The following is a 21,370-nucleotide window of genomic DNA, read 5'->3' as shown; positions in this document are numbered from 1 at the left end:
GATCCTCAAGACCTTCTACAGGGGCACCATTCAGAGCATTCTGACTGGCTGTATCACCACCTGGTATGGACACTGCACGAACCTTGATCGCTGGGCACTGCAGAGAGTGGTGCAGACAGTCCAGTGCATCTGTGGATGTGAACTTCCCTCCAGCAGGTGCAGAAAGAAGGTCTGGCAGATGACGGGGACACTAATCGCCAACCATAAACTGTTTCAGCTGTTTCCGTCTGGCAAACGGTACCGCGGCATCAAAGTCAGGAAGCTACGGGACAGCTTCTTTCTACGAGCCATTAGACTTTTAAATTCATATGTCTACATTGCAACAGAGTCATAACGCAAAGATCCCTCACGGTGTGCGATGGATGCATGATTTAAATAAATTTTAAATTTAATACTGTATAAAATGTTTACCTGAGCTGCTTTTACTATTTAAATAGTTTGCAAAGTGTAACTGAGAAAGACAGTTCCTTTTGTCACTCTAACGGGCTGTGGGGAAATTGTGAAGTACTTAGAGGCTACAGTGCCATCAAAGAATATGATTTGAACTGCTTCCTAACCAAAGGAGCAAACATATTTCCGGTTATTGCTGTCATATTTTGATCCACATTTTTTTTCTTCTGGGAGTGCCTCTTGGGTATTTTAAATTTCTGATTGCTAAAGGGTATTGATATGCTTCTATATGAGGTTATTAAGGAAATTAATGTCTACAGAATTGGAAGTACAGCTTTGCAGTATCGGTTAAGAGGCAGAAGGTATGGAGTGGGGCTGAAGGGAATGTTTATTGAGCATTGAGACCAATGATGTTCCTCAAGGTCCTTGGGGTTTCAGATAACCTGAATGAAAAAATAAATATTTAACAATCAAGTTTGCAAATGAACCCAGAAGGCATGGTAAATGTTAGGATTAGGAGCAGGAAGTTAAAAAATTGACGAGTGAATGGGCAAAACTATAACAAATGGAGTTGACTATGGAAAAGTGCGATAATATCAATGTAGATTTTGTTAAGACTAACCATTCATGTGAAAGGAGCAAAAATCTCTTTTTCATAGTCACTCTCTTCACAAGAACCTATATGGTGAAGAGAAAGAGCATAATCCTGACAATTTAATAAATGGTCTCTGCATTGCTTTTTAGAGCAAACTCAAATCTAATCTTAGGCTGAGATGGTTGATTTCAGCATGTTGTGGAGTTTCATAATAGGCTTGATGATTCCCAGGGAATGAAATGAGAAAAATAGATCAGGTGCTACTCTGGATTGTAGTCTGGTGGGTTCTGCTGGAACGTACATGTACTGGTAATGGGTGAGGATGAATTTGTGCTTAGCTATCAAATTGACTTCTGAGGTTGAATTATTCAACCTGTGCAGACTGAAAGAATAAGAGAAAGACCAAAGGGGAAAGTAAAAACTTGCATTTAAATAGTTTGCATGAGCCTAAGATGCCTTAAATCACCTTCCAGCCATGTGGTACATGTTAAATTGTAATACTGGGAAAAATGACCTGCTGATAACACTCAACTCCCTCCACAGTGACGTCAGTCTCGAATCTTTATTGTGGAATTCTGGAACAGAACAGAATGCTTTCACTAATCTAATACCAAGAACATATCAATTAGATTAATTTTACCTCAAATGGCTGCATCGTCTACAGCCAAGTAGAATTGATTGCAAAGCGCAATGAAACAGACAGAGATAAGAAAATCTATACATTTTAGAAGAAACACAGAAGGGAGACAAAATCTCCAAGTGGAAGTAAATAACAGAAAAAAAAAACTTGATGACTAGACATTGACTTGGTATTCCAAACGTGACTGATTCTGTGTGTTGAAAATCTTTGTGTATTGAGTCCTGAATATTCAAACAGAATTAATTAAACAGATGGTATACTCAAATGTATAATTTCCTTTCTACTTACACAGGCAGTTTTAATGAGTAGAATCATTTGATTTGCCTGCAGAGTATTGTGAAGACCCAAGGCTTCCATGAACTTTCTGATCCTGCCATGCTTGTCATTCTGCAAAGTGACATGCTCACTATTGATGAGCCTGATTTAATTAACTTTGTCAGAGAATGGGCACATGTTAACTCAGTAAGTATAATCATGTGAATTCTGACATGGCTCTTCTGTTCTTTCTTAATTTTATCTTATAGAAACTTACATTTTAGGTACTAATCTCATAACATAATATTTGATTTTTATGTGTATTTAATTCCAAATTTTCATTTGGCTCGTTGAGTCTATCTTGGCTCACAGAGCAATCCCATTACCCACATCATCAAAATTTTTCCCGTAATCTATGCTGTTGGCATTTCCATCAGCCCCCACCTGCAACCGAGATGCCTCCCTTTCGTGGGGAAATTATTACAACGGCCATTAAACCAACTGCTAAATGCAGACTTCACCAGATAACACCAGTGGTCTGGATTGAACATAGGTCACTGAGAAGTGAGGTATCATCTTTCTAAGATGTTCACTGTTTGGTGCTCAGTGTAAAAGCAAATAAGTTGTTCCTTTAACACCTATGTAGTGTGAGGATCACTGGGACTTTTTTAATAATCCAGGGATGTATTTTTGTACCTGGTTCATTTATCAATTCATAGCTTTTAGAGCTGGGATCTTAACCAGAAGACCTCAGTTGTGTTGTGCCAGTTCTCCAGAAATGGGACACGAATCTCTTGGACTTCCAACACATCTGGGTCAGCTATACTTGTTAAATTCACTTTCTCAACAATGTTTTCATTCCCTGCACCCACTCTGGGAGTGAAGAGGTGAATCTTTCTTTCTTTTTCAATCTTTTTATTAATATCAAATTCTTAAACATTACAAAGAATTGATACAAAGCTACTGGGATTACATTGTTAATAATTAGTATATATAAATATAAGCACAGTTAACACACAGATAATAACCTCCCAAAATCTTACAGAGTACAAATATAATAATATATAGACAAAAATATATACAAAAATATCATGGAAAAAGAAAATAAGAAAAAAATATATACCCCAATAAGCCCATTTCTTTTTCTTTTTTATGTTACATCAGATAAAACCAATAGTGTCATTAACTCCGCTCCTCTCTCCATATATTTAAAAGTAGCAGAATAGAATTGGAGAGAGTCAAATTACATCGTATGAAAGTATTGAATAAATGGCCTCCAAGTCTCTTCAAATTTAATAGAAGGATCATAAATGAAACTTCTAATTTTTTCTAAATTTAAACATGATATAGTTTGAGAGAACCATTGAAATGTAGTGGGAGGATTAATCTCTTTCTAATTCAATAGTATGGATCTTCTAACCATTAATGTAACAAATGCAATCATCCAACAAGATGAAGAGGTCAAGTGACTTTGTTCTATCACTGGTAAACCAAAAATTGCAGTAATGGGGTGAGGTTGTAAATCAATATCCAGAACAGTTGAAATAATATCAAAGATATCTTTCCAATATTTCTTCAACAGAGGACATGACCAAAACATATGAGTTAAGGAAGCTATCTCAGATACTCTATTCCTGATTGGTGCAACTGTACCGAAACCCAATTTCCCTCGGGATCAATAAAGTATGACTATGACTATGACTATCTGTCACATATAGGATTTATATGAGAGTAATAACAGGTTAATTTATCCTTAGACATATGAACCCTTTGTACTACTTTAAACTGTATCAATGCATGTTTAGCACATATAGAGGAAGAATTAACTAATTGAAATTTTTTTCCCATTTTTCTGTAGGTAAAGTGAGGTTAAGTTCCCTTTCCCAATCGTTCTTAATTTTATTAAATACATCTGGATTTATTTTCATAAACATATTATAAATAATTGCTATTAAACCTTTCTGAGAGGGATTTAAATCTAAAATTTTTTCCATGATATCCATTGGATATAGATTCGGAAAGGTAGTAAGAACAGTATATAAAAAGTTTCTAATCTGTAAATATCTGAAGAAGTGAGATCTAGGTAAATTATATTTATTAGATAATTGTTCCAAAAACATGAAATAATTATCCGAAAATATATCACGAAATCGTATTATACCTTTTGCTTTCCAGACTAAATAGGCTTGGTCCATAATAGAGGGTTGAAAAAAAATCAGATATAATAGGGCTTACTAAAATAAATTGATTCAACCCAAAAAATTTTCGAAATTGCAACCATATTCGAAGAGTATATTTAACTATTGGATTATTCATTTGTTTATCCAATTTTGAAAGAACAAAGGGAAGCAAGGTCCCTAAAATAGAACCCAATGAAAACCCTTGTACAGATTTACATTCAAGATTTACCCAATGTGGACTAAAAATTGTATCCAAATTCCATGTCCAAAATTTTAAATATCGAATATTAATTGCCCAATAGTAAAATCTAAAGTTGGGCAATGCCAAACCACCCTCCTTTTTGGACTTCTGTAAGTATCTTTTACCTAATCTGGGATTTTTGTTAGCCATATGTATGAAGAAATTTTTGAGTCAACATTATCAAAAAAGGATTTCGGAATAAAAATTGGCAACACTTGAAATAAGTATAAAAATGTAGGTAAAATAATCATCTTGACAGCATTGATCCGGCCAATTAATGACAAAGACATTGGTGACCATTTAGTAAACAAACATTTAATCTGATCCATTAAAGGTAAAAAAAAATTAGCCTTAAATAAATCCTTGTGCTTCCTTGTAATTTTGACCCCTAAGTAAGTAAAGTAATCGGAACCAATCTGAATTGTAAACATTCATAACTTGGAACCTGCATGTTTAACGGAAAAAGTTCACTCTTATTAAGGTTCGGTTTGTAACCAGAAAATTTACTAAACTGAGCCAACAAGGATAGAACTGCAGGAATGGATTTCTCTGGATTAGAAATATATAATAATAAATAATCTGCATATAATGATAACCTTGTACCTCATTCCCATGAGTGATACCAAAAATATTTGGTGAATCTCGAATAGCAATTGCTAAAGGTTCAAGAGCAATATCAAATAATAATGGACTAAGAGGACAACCTTGCCTAGTACCACGAAATAATTGAAAAAAGGGAGATCTTTGATTATTAGTAAAAACCAAAGCTACAGGGGTATGATATATCAATTTAATCCAAGAAGTAAATCAGACTGAAATTAAACTTCTCAAGCATACTGAATAAATATGGCCATTCAACTCTGTCAAAAGCTTTCTCAGCATCCAATGAAATGACACATTCTGGAGTTCTAAGTGAAGGAGTATAAACAATATTCATTAATCTCCTAATATTAAAGGATGAATAATGATTTTTAATAAATCCAGTTTGATCCACAGAGATAATTTAAGGGAGAGCCTTCTCTAACCTAGATGCTAATATTTTAGAAAAAGATCTTAGAATCTACATTCAATAAGGGTATCAGTCTATATGATCCTTATTTTTTTTAAATTAGAGAAATAGAAGCTCCATAAAATGATTGTGGTAATTTACCTATTCTAATTGCATCTTTAAAAACTCTACATCAGCGATCCCCAACCACCGGGCCGCAAAGCATGTGCTACCGGGCCGCGAGGAAATGATATGACTCAACTGCACCTTTCCCTGTCAGGCACTTTTAAACTTGAACATAGGGTTGGCAACTGTCCTGTCTTTGCCAGGACATCCTGTATTTTGGGCTAAATTGGTTTGTCCCATATGGGACTGCCCTTGTCCTGTATTTCCCCCACTAAGATAGAGTGTTCCTATGAAACCTTTCATGCTGAAATGGCGTAAAGCGAAGTAGCAATTACCATTGATTTATATGGGAAAAATTTTTGAGCGTTCCCAGACCCAAAAAATGACCTACCAAATAACACATAAAACCTAAAATAACTCTAACATATAGTGAAAGCAGGAACGATATGATAAATACACAGCCTATATAAAGTAGAAATAATGTATGAACAGTGTAGTCGGGAAGACTAAGCCAAAACCGATATGTGGGGGAAAATATTGGCACGTACACGCACGCACAGGTCGCATATGCGGACGTCACGCATGCGCACACAGGTGCCCGCACAAGGCTTCATGGTCATGATAGTCTTTCTCGGGGTAAACACAAGTGTCCCGTCAGCACACACAAAAAATGCTGGTGAACGCAGCAGGCCAGGCAGCATCTATAGGAAGAGATACAGCGGACGTTTGGGCCAGGACCCTTCGTCGGGATTTGACTGCTACTTTTGTCCCTTATTTGGGAGTGAGAAAGTTGGCAACCCTCACTGTAAACGACATGTTGAGGTGAGTTTAACCCTACTTGAACCACCCCCTCCCCCCCCCCCTCCGGCCAGTCAGGATATTGTCAATATTAAACCGGTCCGCGGTGCAAAAAAGGTTGGGGACCCTTGCTCCACACAACCAAGGGGAAAGAATAGAAGAAAAGGACTTAAAGAATTCTACTGTATAACCATCTGGACCAGGTGCTTTGCCAGAGTTCACTGAAGAAATAACACCCTTTATTTCTTCATCCGTATTAGGTGTTTCTAACTTTAATCTTTCTTCGGGTGTTAATTTCGGAAAGTTCAATTTCCTTAAGAAGTCATGCATTTCGTTGGGATCATGAGGAAATTCTGACTGATATAGAGATGTATAGAATTCTTGAAAAGATTTGTTTATCCCATCATGATCAACTGTCAAAGTGTCATCATGTTTACGAATCTTGATAATTTGATGTTTAACCAAAGCAGTTTTTAATTGATTAACTAATAATTTACCAGACTTATCACTATGTATATAAAACCCGCTTCTTGTTTTCATTAATTGATTTTCATTTGAAGATGTTAACAGTAAACTATGGTCCATTTGAAGTTTGACTCTCTGTTTATAAAGCTCCTCACTAGGAGCAGTGGCATATTTCTTATCAATTTCTTCAATTTTGTTAATTAACACAAGTATTTCATTCTTAATATGTTTTTTCAATCCAGCAGAATAAGAGATAATCTGTCCACGGATATATGCTTTAAAAGTGTCCCATAATACCCCGCTGGAAATTTCTTCCGTAGCATTAGTTGAAAAGAAGAAGTCAATCTGTTCCTTGATAAATTTAACAACAACCGAATCTTGAAGCAAATTGGAATTAAAATGCCATAGTCTAGTATTAGGAGATATATCCATTAACTTGATAGAAAGTTTCAATGGTGCATGATCAGAAATGGCAATCTGAATTACGAACAGAAGCAACATTGTGGTTGGAAATATTGCCGCAACTGAACAGATAGTGAGACTGCACGTTTGGAAGTTTTCATCCAATAAACTTGAATACATCAAATTGTAAAATGCAGGAAAGCTGAACTCACAACACACTGGAGGAACTCAGCAGGTTGGGCAGCATCCGTGGAAAAGATCTTTGACCCCAGCATCTGCAGATTATTTTGTGGGATCTTTTCCACAGATGCTGCCTGACCTGCTGAGTTCCTCCAGCATGTTGTGAGCATTGCTTTGACCCCAGCATCTGCAGATTATTTTGTGGGATCTTTTCCACGGATGCTGCCCGACCTGCTGAGTTCCTCCAGCATGTTGTGAGTGTTGCTTTGACCCAGCATCTGCAGATTATTTTGTGGGATCTTTTCCACGGATGCTGCCCGACCTGCTGAGTTCCTCCAGCGTGTTGTGAGTGTTGCTTTGACCCCAGCATCTGCAGATTATTTTGTGCTCAGGAAAGCTGAAAGTAGGCAGGCAGTGGTCGACGATAGTTATTTGGAACAGGCAGAAGCAAAACTACTTTACTTCACTCTACTGAAGATACCTAGTATTGCTTCAGTAGCCGTTTACATACCTTTTAACAACCACTTCTTGGAAAGATGAAGGACTGGAAAAAGTAGTTCTTTTGTGTTGCATACTCCATTTAGTTCCTTTTTCACATTTTGAAGCAGGCCCTACTGTGCATTTCATTTTCATTTGATTTCCATTCACTGTTAGGTAAACCTAAAACCTGAAATCATTAAGGGTCAAAATGATGGCAGCAATGCTCTGTGGGGTTGCACATTTCTCAGATGCTGTACACAGATAGGTGTGCTCTGGAACCCAGTAATAATAGCCTTGCCATTCACTGTCCTATTATATCAGGCAAATTTTGTTGAATATCAGCAATGCACTGTGTTCAAAAGCTGAGTTTCAAGCATTAGGACCAGGAGAAGTGTCCAGTTTGTTTCTTTTAAATCTAGGAACGAACATGAATTCTACACATCAGCATCAGTTGATATAAGGATGTGGCCAACATATTGCTGCACCATCAATATAGAAACTTTAACTTTTTTTTCCAGAAACTAATATAATTTTTTTATCCTCCAACACAGGTAGTTCTTGACAAGTCTGTACCAGAAATAGCAAAGGAAGTTGTTCGTGAATTACGCCTTTTTCTATTGACTCCTGATGAGCTGACAGCATTGGAAGTGGAGAACAAGAAAGACAACTTAATTCCTGTAAGTCATAAGCTGTCTGCATATTGAAGGGACAGCACCATCATGTAACAAAAACAACCAAATTTTATTTGTTTACCAGAACAGATAAATGCCATGAATCATTTTAAATACATCACTGTGTTCCTGGTAGACCAAGTAAAAGTGACTCAATTTTTTCTTAAACTATATCTCAAAGCAAAACTTAAAAAAAATTGAGGTTGATTATAGATACATGAAATAGCTCATTGAATATATTCACGAAGACTGTGGCAATTTATGGACCCTTTGGTTGCAGAATAATCCCCAAGTATAGGTTATTTTTGGGGTGAATATTTATAATGTTACCATTTATAGAATAGTTGCAAGGAATCTGCATAGCTTCTATTTTAACCTCTAAAGTATGGCTGATCTGTTTATGTAGCAAATACTTGGCAGAGACGGAAAACAGAGCTGTGCCTGATCAGATTGACACCATTGTAAAGAAACAGACAGAATCCAGGAGGCATCTCATGGCCTGGATCAGCTCTACTTATGTATTTCAATGGTTTACAACAGAGTTGGACATTAAATCTAGAGCCACCGTAGACCTTTTAAGAGAAATGATTTTTAACGTGGCAAATTGTTAAAAAAATTAGATTCACCTGTGTCCCTCGTTTCAGTAATAAATTCTTTCCATAAAATTGAAGTTAGTGCAGCCTTCCTTCTTCAGTTTGTACTGAACTTTAGCAGTGCCCCTTCCAGGATTGAGAATTGTAAATAGAACAAGAAAAAAGTTTCCTCGTATCATCTGGAACTAGGTACTGTCAGGAATGACTCACAATGCAGCCTTTGTAGGTTTAAACCAGATAATCTTTTTCTCCATCAGTTTATTTTACTTCACAGTCACTTTCTAAATGGACCAAATCAATCATATTTTCTTAATTGTGGAACTGCAGTTTTGAAATTATACTGCTTCCTGCTGTTGAAATATGCCACTTAAAAATTATATTTCCATATATAGTTCTGTGTGTCATTGAATGATAGTTTTGATTCATCCTTTCACCCTTATTCTTCTGGCCGCTTTTCCTCTGAATATTCATGCTTTTCAAACACCAGCTCAACTCCAGGCCCGATTTTCATCAACTTTTCACCTTCTGTTCATTTTCTCCTGCTCAGCATCTTAATTAATATCCCTCAATCTATTCTGGTTTGTGTTTCTAGGTCCCTTTTGAGATTCCATTCGGATTATGCTTCTAAGACCTCTTGACACTGGGAGGTTGCCCCATTGATTTTGTGTGCCATCTGCACCACTGAGCACAAGTAAGAGACATAACCCTGAACGATCTCAACCCACTTCTTCCAACTTTACTTATTTTGGTGTTTGTTCTGAGAAAATATTTATCCAGTGTCACTTACACCTGTGCTATCTAACTGCTTACTGATCAATCATAATCCTTTGACCTGAATTAATTTACGGGCTGAATTTATGACTCCGTTTGGAAAATGAATGTGCGGGCGATATCTGTTCAAATACCCCGCCAGTCAAGACCTTTGATTCCATGTCCTTGCCAGATCTTTTTCTACATCACCCTACTCACTTGTTGGTGTGACTCCCATTTTCTCCCCTCTGAAGTCTAATTGATGCAGACCAATATACTTGATGCGCAAGGATAGTCAGCATGGCTTTCTGCATGGTAAGTCATGTCTATTCAATCTTCTAGAGGTTTTTGAGGAAATTACCAGGAGAGCTGATGAAGGCAAGGCAGTTTATGTGGCTACATGGAATTTAGTAAGGCATATGTCAATGTCCCACATGGGAGGTTGGTCAAGAACATTCAGTCGTTCGGCATTCAAGATGAGGTAGTAAATTAGATTAGACATTGGCTTTGTGGGAGAAGCCAGAGAGTGGTAGTAGAGGGATGGCTCTCTTACTGGAGTCCTGTGACTAGTGGTGTGCCGCAGGAATCAGTGCTGGGTCCTTTGCTGTTTGTCACATATATCAATGATCTGGATAATAATATGGTTAACTGGATCAGAAAATTTGCGGATGACACCAAGATTGGGGGTGTAGTGGATGAGGAAGGCTATTATGACTTGCTGTGGGATCAGGAGCAGCTGAAAAAATGGCAGATGAAATTTAATGCAGACAAATGTGAGGTGTTGCACTTTGACCAACCAGGGTAGGTCTTACACAGTAAACAATAGAGCACTGAGGAGTGTGATAGAACAAAGGGATCAGGGAATACAGGTCCATAATTCATTGAAAGTGGCCTCACAGGTAGATGGGGCCGTAAAGAAAGCTTTTGGCACATTGGCAGTCATAAATGAAAGTACTGAGTACAGGAGATGGAATTTTATATGCAAGTTATTATATAAGACGTTGTTGAGACCTGATTTGAAGTATTGTGTGCAGTTTTGGTCACCTTCCTGCAAGAAAGACATAAACAAGTTTGAAAGACAAATAAACTCTTCTGGAGCTTCCAGCCGGGTACAGCTATCAATTTTAGCCAACATTTCGATGACACACTCTGCCGTCTTCATCAGGGATGATAACTAGGCAGGTCTAGTCCGGTGGTATATATACTCCCATCATCCATTCCTCCTGATTGGTTAGCCCCTATCCAATCAGGTTTCTGCTGTCCCACCTTGTTTACAATTAAATTCCAGTTCTTACTTAGAGCAAGACCTTCAGCTTTGTTAAATTTCTTTTCCTCTGGTTTTATTTCAATGGCTTCCTTCACCAGGCAGTCCCAAAAGCCATTGGCATGCCACAATAGTTTTGTGCCATCGAAATCAATGCTATAGCCATTGCAAATGCAATGTTTTCCTACCACTGATTTCTGTGGGTAAACCCAAATGATATACCTCCTGTGCTCCTTGATACAGGTTTCCACCATACGCCTTGTCTGGCCAATGGAGATGGAGAAGAATTATTGTCTACCATTCCTGGACATTCTAATATGATGGAAACTGGACAATAGCCTTGGGCATGGTGTCTATCAGAAACCCACTCACACGGACTTATATCTCAACAGTAACGGCCACCATCACGCCTCCCAACATAGAACAGTTCCTTCAACTTTGATTAACTGTGCAAAAAACTATTTTGGACACGGAGAGTCTCCATGAGGAGACAGGATGATTAAGCACGACATTCCTACTGATGGCTACAATCAGGCCCTTAAAAGGGCCAACAGAAAAATCATGAAACCTAACAATGAGGAGGAACCTGCCACTGCCACCTGTCTTCCCTATACTTCCACGATTTCTGGAAGGATCGCCAGGGTCCTGAAGAAATACCAGATTAATACAATCCACAAACCCATGAGGAAGCTCAAATCACAGCTTATGTGAGTCAAAGATGACCTGGGACTCAGGTCAGCTGGTGTTTACAGGATTCCCTGTGAATGCTGAGCAGCGTATATCAGCCAGACGGGACACATGGTGGAAACCCGTATCAAGAAGCACAGAAGGTGTATCCATTTGGGTTACCAGGAGAAATCGGTGGTAGCAAAGCATTGCATTTGCAATGGTCATAGGCTTGACAAAACTACTGTGTTGCGCCAATGGCTTTCTGGACCACCTCATGAAGGAAGCCATTGAAATAAAACTAAAGGAAAAGAATTTTAACAAAAACGAAGGACTTGCTCTAAGTAAGAACTGGAATTCGATTTAAAGCAAGGTGGGGCAGTGAAAACCTGATTGGATGGGGACTAACCAATCAGGAGGGATGGACAACGGGGATGTATATACCACGTGACTAGACATGCCTAGGCATCATCCCTGATGAAAATGGCAGAGTTTGTCATCTAAATGTCAGTTAAAATCGATACCTGTACCCGGCTGGAAACCCAAGAAAAGTTTATTTGTCATCTATGTCAGGAAAGCACTAGATCTTTTTTCAAGGCTGAAAGAATACAGAGAAAATCTGGAAGATCTGAGTTATAAGGAAAGATTGAATAGGTTAAGACTTTATTCCTTGGAACATAGAAGATTGGGAGAGGATTTGATATAGGTATACAAAATTATGAGAGGTATAGGTACAGATAGGGTAAAAGCAAGTGGGACTCCAACCAGAGGTCATGGGTTAAGGGTGAAAGGTGAAAAGTTTGAGGGGAACATGAGGGGAAACCTTTTCACGCAGAGGGTCGTAAGAGTGTGGAACAAGCTGCCAGCACAAGTGGTGCATGCAAGCTCGGTTTCAACATTGGAGAGAAGTTTGGATAGGTACATGGATGGTAAGGATATGGAGGTCTATGGTCTCAGTGCAGGTTAATAGGAGTAGGCAGTTTAAATGGTTTAGCACAGACTAGATGGGCAGAAGGGACTGTTTCTGTACTGTACTTTTCTATGATTCCATGACTCTGTCTTATTAGTATCCTCTTTAGATGTGGCTTGGTGACATCACAAGGAGAGGAGAAATTCATTAACCTCCCCCCAACCCCAGAGTTTTTCTACTCTTCAGGAAGTTAGTGAATAATTCCATTGTGCTCCATTGCCCCCTGGCATCTTTAAATTTTAAAAAGTGCAATAAAGCACTGAAATTTAATTTGCCTTGGTCAATGTACATCTAGCAGTCACACTCATCGCAGGTGAGAGGTACATTCAGAAGACAAAAATGAGCCAAAATGGAGGATGGATAAATAAAAGCTCAAATGTAGACATCCAGGAAAAAATAATATGAATTCAGGACTACTGCAAACATATTTTAGCAGCATTCTGGGTGACTGTTTTGTAAGAGGAGACAGATATCACTTCCTTATTCCAAAGTAGCTCATCATCAACCTCCAGACGTTGGGAGTTAATGCCTCCTTCTGCAACTGGATCCTTGACTTTCTGACCAGCATACACCAATCAATAAGGATAGGCAGCAACACCTCTGCCACAGTTATTCTAAACCCTGGTTTACATCTCCAGCCCCCTAGTCTACTCTCTATACAATCAAGGTTGTGTGCTTGCAGATGATATCACTGTAGAGGGCCATATCTCAAATAATAACAGGTCAGAGTATGGGAAAGAGATAGAGAGCTTAGTGACATGTTGTCATGACAACAATCTTTCTTTCAATGCCAACAAAACAAAAGAGCTGGTCATTGGTATCAGAAGGAGGAGCGGCACACATGCTCAATGTTGTTGGGTTGAGAGGGTTGAGAGATTCAAGTTCCTAAACATAAACCTGTCTTGGTCAAGCCACATTGATGTCACAGCCAGGAAAGTTCACCAATGCCTCCAGTTACTTAGGAGGCCAAAGAAATTTGGCATGTTCCTTTCGACTCTTTCCAATTTTTATCAATGCACCATAGAAAGCATTCTGTCTGATTGCATAACAGCTTAGCATGGCAACTGCTCTGTAAGCGATTGCAGAAAACTGCAGAGAGTTGTGGACACAGTTCTGCGCATCACAGGAACCAGCCTCCCCTCTACAAACTCTGTCTGACTTCTTGCTGCCTCAGTAAAGCAGCCAGCATAAGCAAAGATCCAAACTACCCCAGACACTCGCTCTTCTCCCTTTTCTCATTGGGCAGAAGATACCAAAGCTCAAAAGCAAGTACCACCAGGCTCAAGGACAGCTTCCATACCTCTACTATCAGCCCTTTGAGCAACCTCTTGTATGATAAGATGGATTCTTGACCTCACAATCTACCTTATTAAGATATTGCACTCTATTGTTTACCTGCACTGCACTTTATCAGTAGCTTTTACATTTTACTCTGCATTGTTATTACTTCACTTTGTTCTAGCTCAGTAGACTATGTAATGATTTGATCTGTATAAACATTATACAATACAAGCAATACACGCTATCTTGGTACATGTGACTTTCATAAACCAATACCACTGCTAGTGAATGGATTATTGATGACTTATTTCATAATTGCATCATCTTTCATCTCCCTCACTTTAGCCAACTGCCTGTGGGTGAATGTTTGTAAAATGTACCTGTTTTCAGAAAAGCTTCTGTTTAATGCATGTGCAAAGGCTGCCAATATCATCGGTATCATCGGTAAGCTGAAGTAATAGGCACAGATTTCACACCATGAGAGAGATTATGATAAAGCTCAGAACCTGAAGGAAATCACGGAGGTGGAATACTAGAGGAAGCAATAAATCAAATAAAGTGCAGGGAATGATTATGTAGAGAGGATGCAAAAATTGATTCCCCTTGAATATTTTGTTCATCTAAGAGATTTACAGAGAAACAGGTGTACTCATTCCATTGCAAATCTTCATGTCTAGAAATTGCAGTTTTTTTTCATGAGGCATGCTAAATCTGTGTTGTGTCCATTGTTAGCACCCATAAAAAATGTGAAATTCACCGGGACACTCTTTAAAGCAGTGATAAAGCAGGACTTGTGCCTGAAGGGATTAAGCTTAATGTAGTGCAACTTCAGACAGCTTGCTGTGCACCAGTCTGAGAAAGGCAGCTGGTTTTAAAGGCACACTCCCCATGGCAGTCAGAGACCAGTAATACCGTAACACCATAAGACATGGGAGCAGAATAAGGTAATTTGGTCCATCGAGTATGCTCTGCCGTTAGATCATAGCTGATTTATTAACCCTCTCAACCCCACTCTCCAACCTTCTCTCTGTAACCTTTGACTCCCTGACTAATAAAGAACCCTATCAACCAACCTCTGCTTTAAATGTATCCGATGACTTTGCCTCCACTGCCATCTTGGCGATGAATTCCACAGATTCACCACCCTCTGACTAGTGAAACTCCTCCTCCTCTTTATTGTAAATGGACATCACTCTATTCTGAAGCTATATCCCCTGGTCGTAGACTCCTGCATTATAGGAAACTTTCCCTCTGCATCCGCTCTATCTAGTGTGACGAGAATACACATAAATTAAGATGTTTGCTGGCCTGGGCTAGCATCAGTGGCATCAGCAGTTGGTTTGCCACCTGTCCTCAGGGGAAGGAGAGATAAGGAACAATGAAGCAGCATCTGGAGATGTGTAATGAAGGGACGGGAGAGAGAGCTGTCTAGAGCGGCTCCCCCTTTGAACCCTGAACTGTTTGAAGTGATGGACAGGCGATACCCCAGTAGGGGGATAAAAAGGGACAGGTTCGCTAAGGCAGGAGACACACGACACCCCGAGGTAACGAGACCCTGGAAGCGGTGCGCCTCTCACAAGTCGGCTGGATGGCTGATCAGGGGATCGGCCTTAAACGCACAGGGTGGAAAGGTACGATCAGCGGGAACCCGGTGTGTGTCCACCCTCGCTTGGGTGCCGGGTTCACTGCAAAGGATCGACCGCATCTGGAGGAGGGGTCACAGTCGGTGACCTCAGGTGACATCACAAAGGACCTGCCTGAAAGCTGCTTGTGAGCAATATCGCCGGTCTGTGAGTGGAAGCCGTTCTGAATGATCAGTCGTTCTTGTTCTCTCTCTCCCTCCCCCCCCCACATTGTCCATCGCCATGGCAACGATTACTGCGAACTGAACTAAATTGAACTGGACTTTGTGTGTCACTTTGAAATTGGTCATTTACCCCTAGACAACGATAGAGCTTGATTGATCCTGTTATTTTAATTCTGTGCACATGTGTGTTTATCATTGCTGAACTGTTGCATTTATTATCCTTTCGATTACTGTGTTGCTTGTTTCTTTAATAAAACTTTCTTAGTTCTAGTAATCCAGACTCCAACTGAGTGATCCATTTCTGCTGGTTTGGCAACCCAGTTACGGGGTACGTAACACTAGGCCTTTCAATATTCGATAGGTTTCAATGAGAGCCCCCCCACCCCATTCTACTAAACCTCAGCAAGTACAGGACCAGAGCTATCAAATATTCATCATATGTTAATCCTTTTATTCCTGGAATCATTATTGTGAACCTCCTCTGGACCATCTCCAATGCCAGCATATCTTTTCTTAGATAAGGGGCCCAAAACTGCAGTCAACCCCCGAAGTGCAGTCTGACCAATGCCTTATGAAGCCTCAGCATTACATCCTTGTTTTTATATTATAGTCGTCTCGAAATTAATGCAAACTTTGCATTTGCCTGTCTCACCACCGACTCATCCTGCAAGCTAATCTTTAGGAAATCCTGCACAAGGACTCCCAAGACTCTTTGTTCCTCTGATTTTTGAATCTTCTCCCCATTTAGGAAATAGTCTACACCTTTATGCCTTGTACAAAAGTGCATGACTATATACTTCCCTCCACTATATTCTATCTGCCAATCGCCTATTCTCCCAATATGTCGTAAGTCCTATGCAGATTCCCTGCTTCCTCAACAGTACCTGTCCCTCCACCTGTCTTCATATTGTCTACAAACTTGACCACAAAGCCATCAATTCTGTCATCCAGATCACTGACACGCAATATGAGAAGAAGCGGACCTAATACTGATACCTGCAAAACACAACTAGTCACTGGCAGCCAATCAGAAAAGGTATCTTCTACTCCCACTCTCTGTCTCCTGCCAGTCAGCAAATTTTCTATCCATGCTAGCATATTTCCTGGAATACCATGAGCTCCTATCTTGGTAAGCAGCCTTATGTGTGACACCTTATCTGAAAATCTAAGTAAACAGCATCAGCTGATTCTCCTTTGTCTACCCTGCTTGTTATTTCCTGAAAGAATTCCAGCAGATTTGTCAGGCAATATTTCTCCTTAGGGAAATCATGCTGCCTTTGGCCTATTACATTATGTGCCTCCAAGCACCTCAAAGCTTTGTCCTTAATAATGGAAGACAGACTAACTGGCCTATAATTTCCTTTCTTCTGCCTCCCTCCCTTCTTAATGACTGGAGTGACATTTACAATTTTCCAGTCCTCCGGAACCATTTCAGAATCTAGTGATTCTTGAAAGGACATTACTAATGCCTACACAATTTCTTAAGCTACCTTTTTAAAACCCTGGCATGTAGGCCATCTAGTCCAGATGAATTATCTACCATCAGATATTTCGGCTTCCCAAGCACCTTCTTCTCAGTAATAGCAACTATACTCACTTCTGCCCCCTGACATGGCTGAATTTCTGGCATATTGCTAATATCTTCCACCGTGAAGACTGACACAAAGTACTTACTAAGTCCTACCACCATTTCTATGTCCCCGTAAACAGAAAATAATCTGCAGATGCTGGGATCAAAGCAACACTCACAACATGCTGGAGGAACTCAGCAGGTCGGGCAGCATCCCTGGAAACAATGAGTCGACGTTTCGGGCCAGAACCCTTTGTCAGGACTGAAGAGGGAAGGGGCAGAGGCCCTATAAAGAAGGTGGTGGAGGTTGGAAGTAGAAGGCTGGTAGGTTCAGTTTTAAAACCAGTAATTTGAAAGACAAAGGGGTGGGGGAGGGGAAGCAGGGAGGTAATAGGCAGGAAAACAATGGGTAGTAGAAGGAGGCAGAACCATGAGGGAGGTGATAGGCAGCTGGGGGACTGGGCAGAGTGAAATAGGGATAGAGGAAGGGAGTGGGAGGGAATTGCCGGAAGTTGGAGAATTCTATGTTCATACCAAGGGGCTGAAGACTACCTAGACGGTATATGAGGTGTTGCTCCTCCAACCTGAGTTTAGCCTCATCATGGTAGTAGAGGAGGCCATGTATGGACATACCTGAATGGGAATGGGAAGCAGAGTTGAAGTGGTGGCTACCGGGAGATCCTGTCTGTTGTGGTGGACGGAGCGGAGGTGCTCGACGAAGCGGTCCCCCAATCTGCGTTGGGTTTCACCGATGTAGAGGAGACCACACCGGGAGCACCGGATGCAATAGATGACCCCACCAGACTCACAAGTGAAGTGTTGCCTCACCTGGAAAGACTGTTTGGGGCCCTGAATGGTGGCAAGAGAGGAGGTGTAGGGACAGGTGTAGCGCTTACGCTTACAGGGATAAGTGCCGGGTGGGAGATCCGTGGGGCGGGACGTGTGGATAAGGGAGTCGCGGAAGGACCAATCCCTGCGGAAAGCGGAGAGGGGTGGAGAGGGAAAGATGTGCTTAGTGGTGGGATCTTGTTGAAGGTTGCAGAAGTTGCGGAGGATAATGTGCTGGATCCAGAGGCTGGTGGGGTGGTAGGTGAGGACAAGGGGAACCGAAAGGTCCCTTCACCTTAAGCTCCATAATCAGAGCTGGTTCATTACACAGCACACAATCCAGAACTGCCTTTCCTGTTGTCGGCTCAACCACAAGCTGCTCTAAAAAGGCATCTTGCAGATATTCTACAGATTCCCTCTCTTGGGATCCAGCACCAACCTGATTTTCCCAATCTACCTGTACAATGAAATCCCCTATGATTATCATCACATTGCACTTATTACAAGCCTTCTCTATCTCCCATTGTAATTTGTATCCCACATCCTGGCTTCGTTTGGAGGCCTGTATCAGGGTCTTTTTTACACATGCTGTTTCTTAACTCTGCCCTCAAGGACTCTACTTCTTCAAATCCCGTGTAATCTCTTTCAAGTATTTGATTTCATTTTTTACCTACAGAACTACCTTACCCCATTTGCCCACCTGCCCACGTTGTTTCCTTTCAATACAATGTGTACCCAATTATGATCTTCTTTCAGCCACAATGTCATGCCTGCCAATCTGTAACTGCGCTACAAGATCATCTACCTTATTTTGTCCACTGCATACATTCAAATATAACACCTTCAGTCCTGTATTCATCACGCTTTTCAATTTTACTTCAGTTCATTCCACTGACTGCAGTTTTTCCCTCTCCTCACAGTCTCACTACATACCACATCTACATGTGTACCAATTGCCCCATCCTCAGCCCTATCACTCTAGTTTCCATCCCCCTGACAAATTCGTGTAAACCCTCCCCAACAGCCTCTAGCAAACCTGCCCACAAGGACATTGGTCCCCCTTGGGTTCAGGTGTAATCCATAACCCTTCCCTTTTGTACAGGTCAGGCCTTCATTAGAAGAGTTCCCCATGATCGGGAAATCTGAAACCTTGCCCCATGGACCAATTCCTCAGCCATGCATTCATCGGCCAAATTATTCTACTTTTACTCACATCGGTGCATGGCACAAGCAGCAGTCCAGAAGTTACTGCCCTTGAGGTCCTACTTTTTAGCTTTCTACTTAACTCCATATATTCTCTCTTCTGGACCGTTTTCCTTTTCTTACCTATGTTGTTGATACCAATATGTACCAAAACTTCCAGCTAGCTGCGTTTAGACTACTGTAGACCTGATCTGAGACATCACTAACCCTGGCACCTGGGAGGCAATTACACCCTAAGGCTGTGCAGGACGAGAGAAAAACTGCACTGGATGAAGAATGGAGGGAGGAGATACACTCGAAGGGACAAGAATATACTAATCATAGACACGGGGTAAGGAGAGAGGCATTTGTATCAAGGGAAAGGTATTCAGCTAGTCTCACCATATGAAGGGTCTGGCAGGATGTGACTACAGTTTGTCCTCTCATTTGGGCAATGCAGAAGTTACTCTGATGTTTTCAGGAGACGTTGTCAGAGTGAGTTGTGTACCACTGTAACCAGTTATAGCAAATGAATGCAGTTACTAGATCAGCAATTTATTCACAGTTGTATTATGATCAGTGCAGAGGAAAGTGTGAGGGTGCTCTCAGAAAAATGATTTTTGTGTTAAGGATTATATTGTGAAGAAGGTAATTTTGTAAGCATTGTGAATTACAACTGAGCAGATTTATTCTGGAAAGTGTTTCTCTTTGCCCTTAATGGCTTCCCTCCTGTTCATGCCCCATTCATTTTGTTGATCGGAGAGCTCCAGGTGGGATGTTTCTCTTGCTCTTCTTCAGCTATCAGTTAGTGCCTCTCGAGATCCAAGTCTGCATTTTCTGGAGAAGCTCAGTTTGATTTCAAATTGCACGCTATTGTTTTCTTGGGGTGAAAATTATTCTCCAATGCCAAGCACTGAGGAAATAAGAAGTATGTTTTGAAGCTAAATCTCAAGGAAATGGGCTTTTGTGCTTTATTATTCAGAAAAATTTGCATTCACTGAATCCGTCTTTTGTGTGCTGCCAGTTATAAACATCTCAAGGACTATATAAGTACATCATTCGTCAAAGTTGAACAGAAAAGCTTTAGAGGGACAACTTGTCCCAGACTTAGAAGTCAACAGAACAATTTTTCTAATGTCTAAACAAAATGAACACATTTGAAGATAGTGAATGCCCTCCGCACACACTCATACATGCACATACACACGCAGTGAGTATAATTATTCTGTTGTTGGCAAGCTATAATTTTGAAGACCTTTACTGTCATCAAAATTGTTTCACACTAATTATAGATTCGACATTAGAACTGTGTTTACTTTGATTTACTGTAGTTGATCATCGTGGTGTCTTAATTAAGTGTTACAGCTGTATTTTGGTTTCTTTAAACTTATATAAGAGGATACAGTGGATTCAGGTTAATTGGGCATTGGTTAGTCGGGGCATCTGCTTATTTGGGACAAGTTGTAGAAAAACAAAAACTAATTGAAAAAATAGCCAGGATTCCTTTCATTTGTTTGGGACACTATGCCCAAACTGGGGCAGGAGACTGTTGCTGAACAGTTTCTAACTAGCGTCAGATATGTGTACTTATGTGGCTGCTACACGCTGCACTGTGCTTAGAGAAAACAGTTTTTAAACAGCATTAGTTGTGTGCACTTGTGTTCAAAAAGCAGTAATTTTTGTCACTGATATTTGGCGAGAAATAAGCAGTATGACAATTCCGAATTGCTTTGCTGTGGTTTCAAGCATTCAGACTTGGAGATGCCAGTGACTAGTGGTGTTCCTCAAGGACCAGTATTGGGACTGCTGCTCTTCACATTGTTTGTCAATAATTTGGATAATGGAATTGATGGCTTTGTGGCAAAGTTTGCGGATGATACGAGGATAGGTGGAAGGGTAGGTAGTGCTGAGAAAGCAATGCAATTGCAGCAGGACCTAGACAGATTGGAAGAATGGGCAAAAAAGTGGCAGATGGAATACAGTGTTGGGAAATGTATGATAATGCATTTTGGTAAAAGGAACAATAGTGAAGATTTTTATCTACGTGG

General features: G+C 40.3%; 1 protein-coding gene across 10 annotated transcripts in view; it reads left to right on the top strand.

Moving 5' to 3' along the window:
• The window catches only part of LOC134354946 (BTB/POZ domain-containing protein 19-like), a 230,778-nt gene that overhangs the window by 166,859 nt on the left and 42,549 nt on the right, over nt 1-21,370 (top strand). For 7 of the 10 annotated variants that reach the window (XM_063064475.1, XM_063064465.1, XM_063064467.1 and 4 more), the window contains 2 exons: nt 1,956-2,087; nt 8,292-8,417. In XM_063064475.1, the coding sequence (XP_062920545.1) occupies nt 1,956-2,087; nt 8,292-8,417 (258 nt within the window). Of the gene's footprint in view, nt 1-1,955; nt 2,088-8,291; nt 8,418-9,596; nt 9,782-11,261; nt 16,085-17,452; nt 17,631-21,370 lie in introns of those variants that run through there. The other 3 variants (XM_063064470.1, XM_063064472.1, XM_063064474.1) reach the window with 3 other exon arrangements.

This window comes from Mobula hypostoma, chromosome 12 (genome assembly GCF_963921235.1).
Source record: "Mobula hypostoma chromosome 12, sMobHyp1.1, whole genome shotgun sequence".
Classification (NCBI taxonomy): domain Eukaryota; kingdom Metazoa; phylum Chordata; class Chondrichthyes; order Myliobatiformes; family Myliobatidae; genus Mobula; species Mobula hypostoma.
The sequence above is the reverse complement of the archived record's forward strand: the minus strand, read 5'-3'. Positions and strand labels throughout refer to the sequence as shown.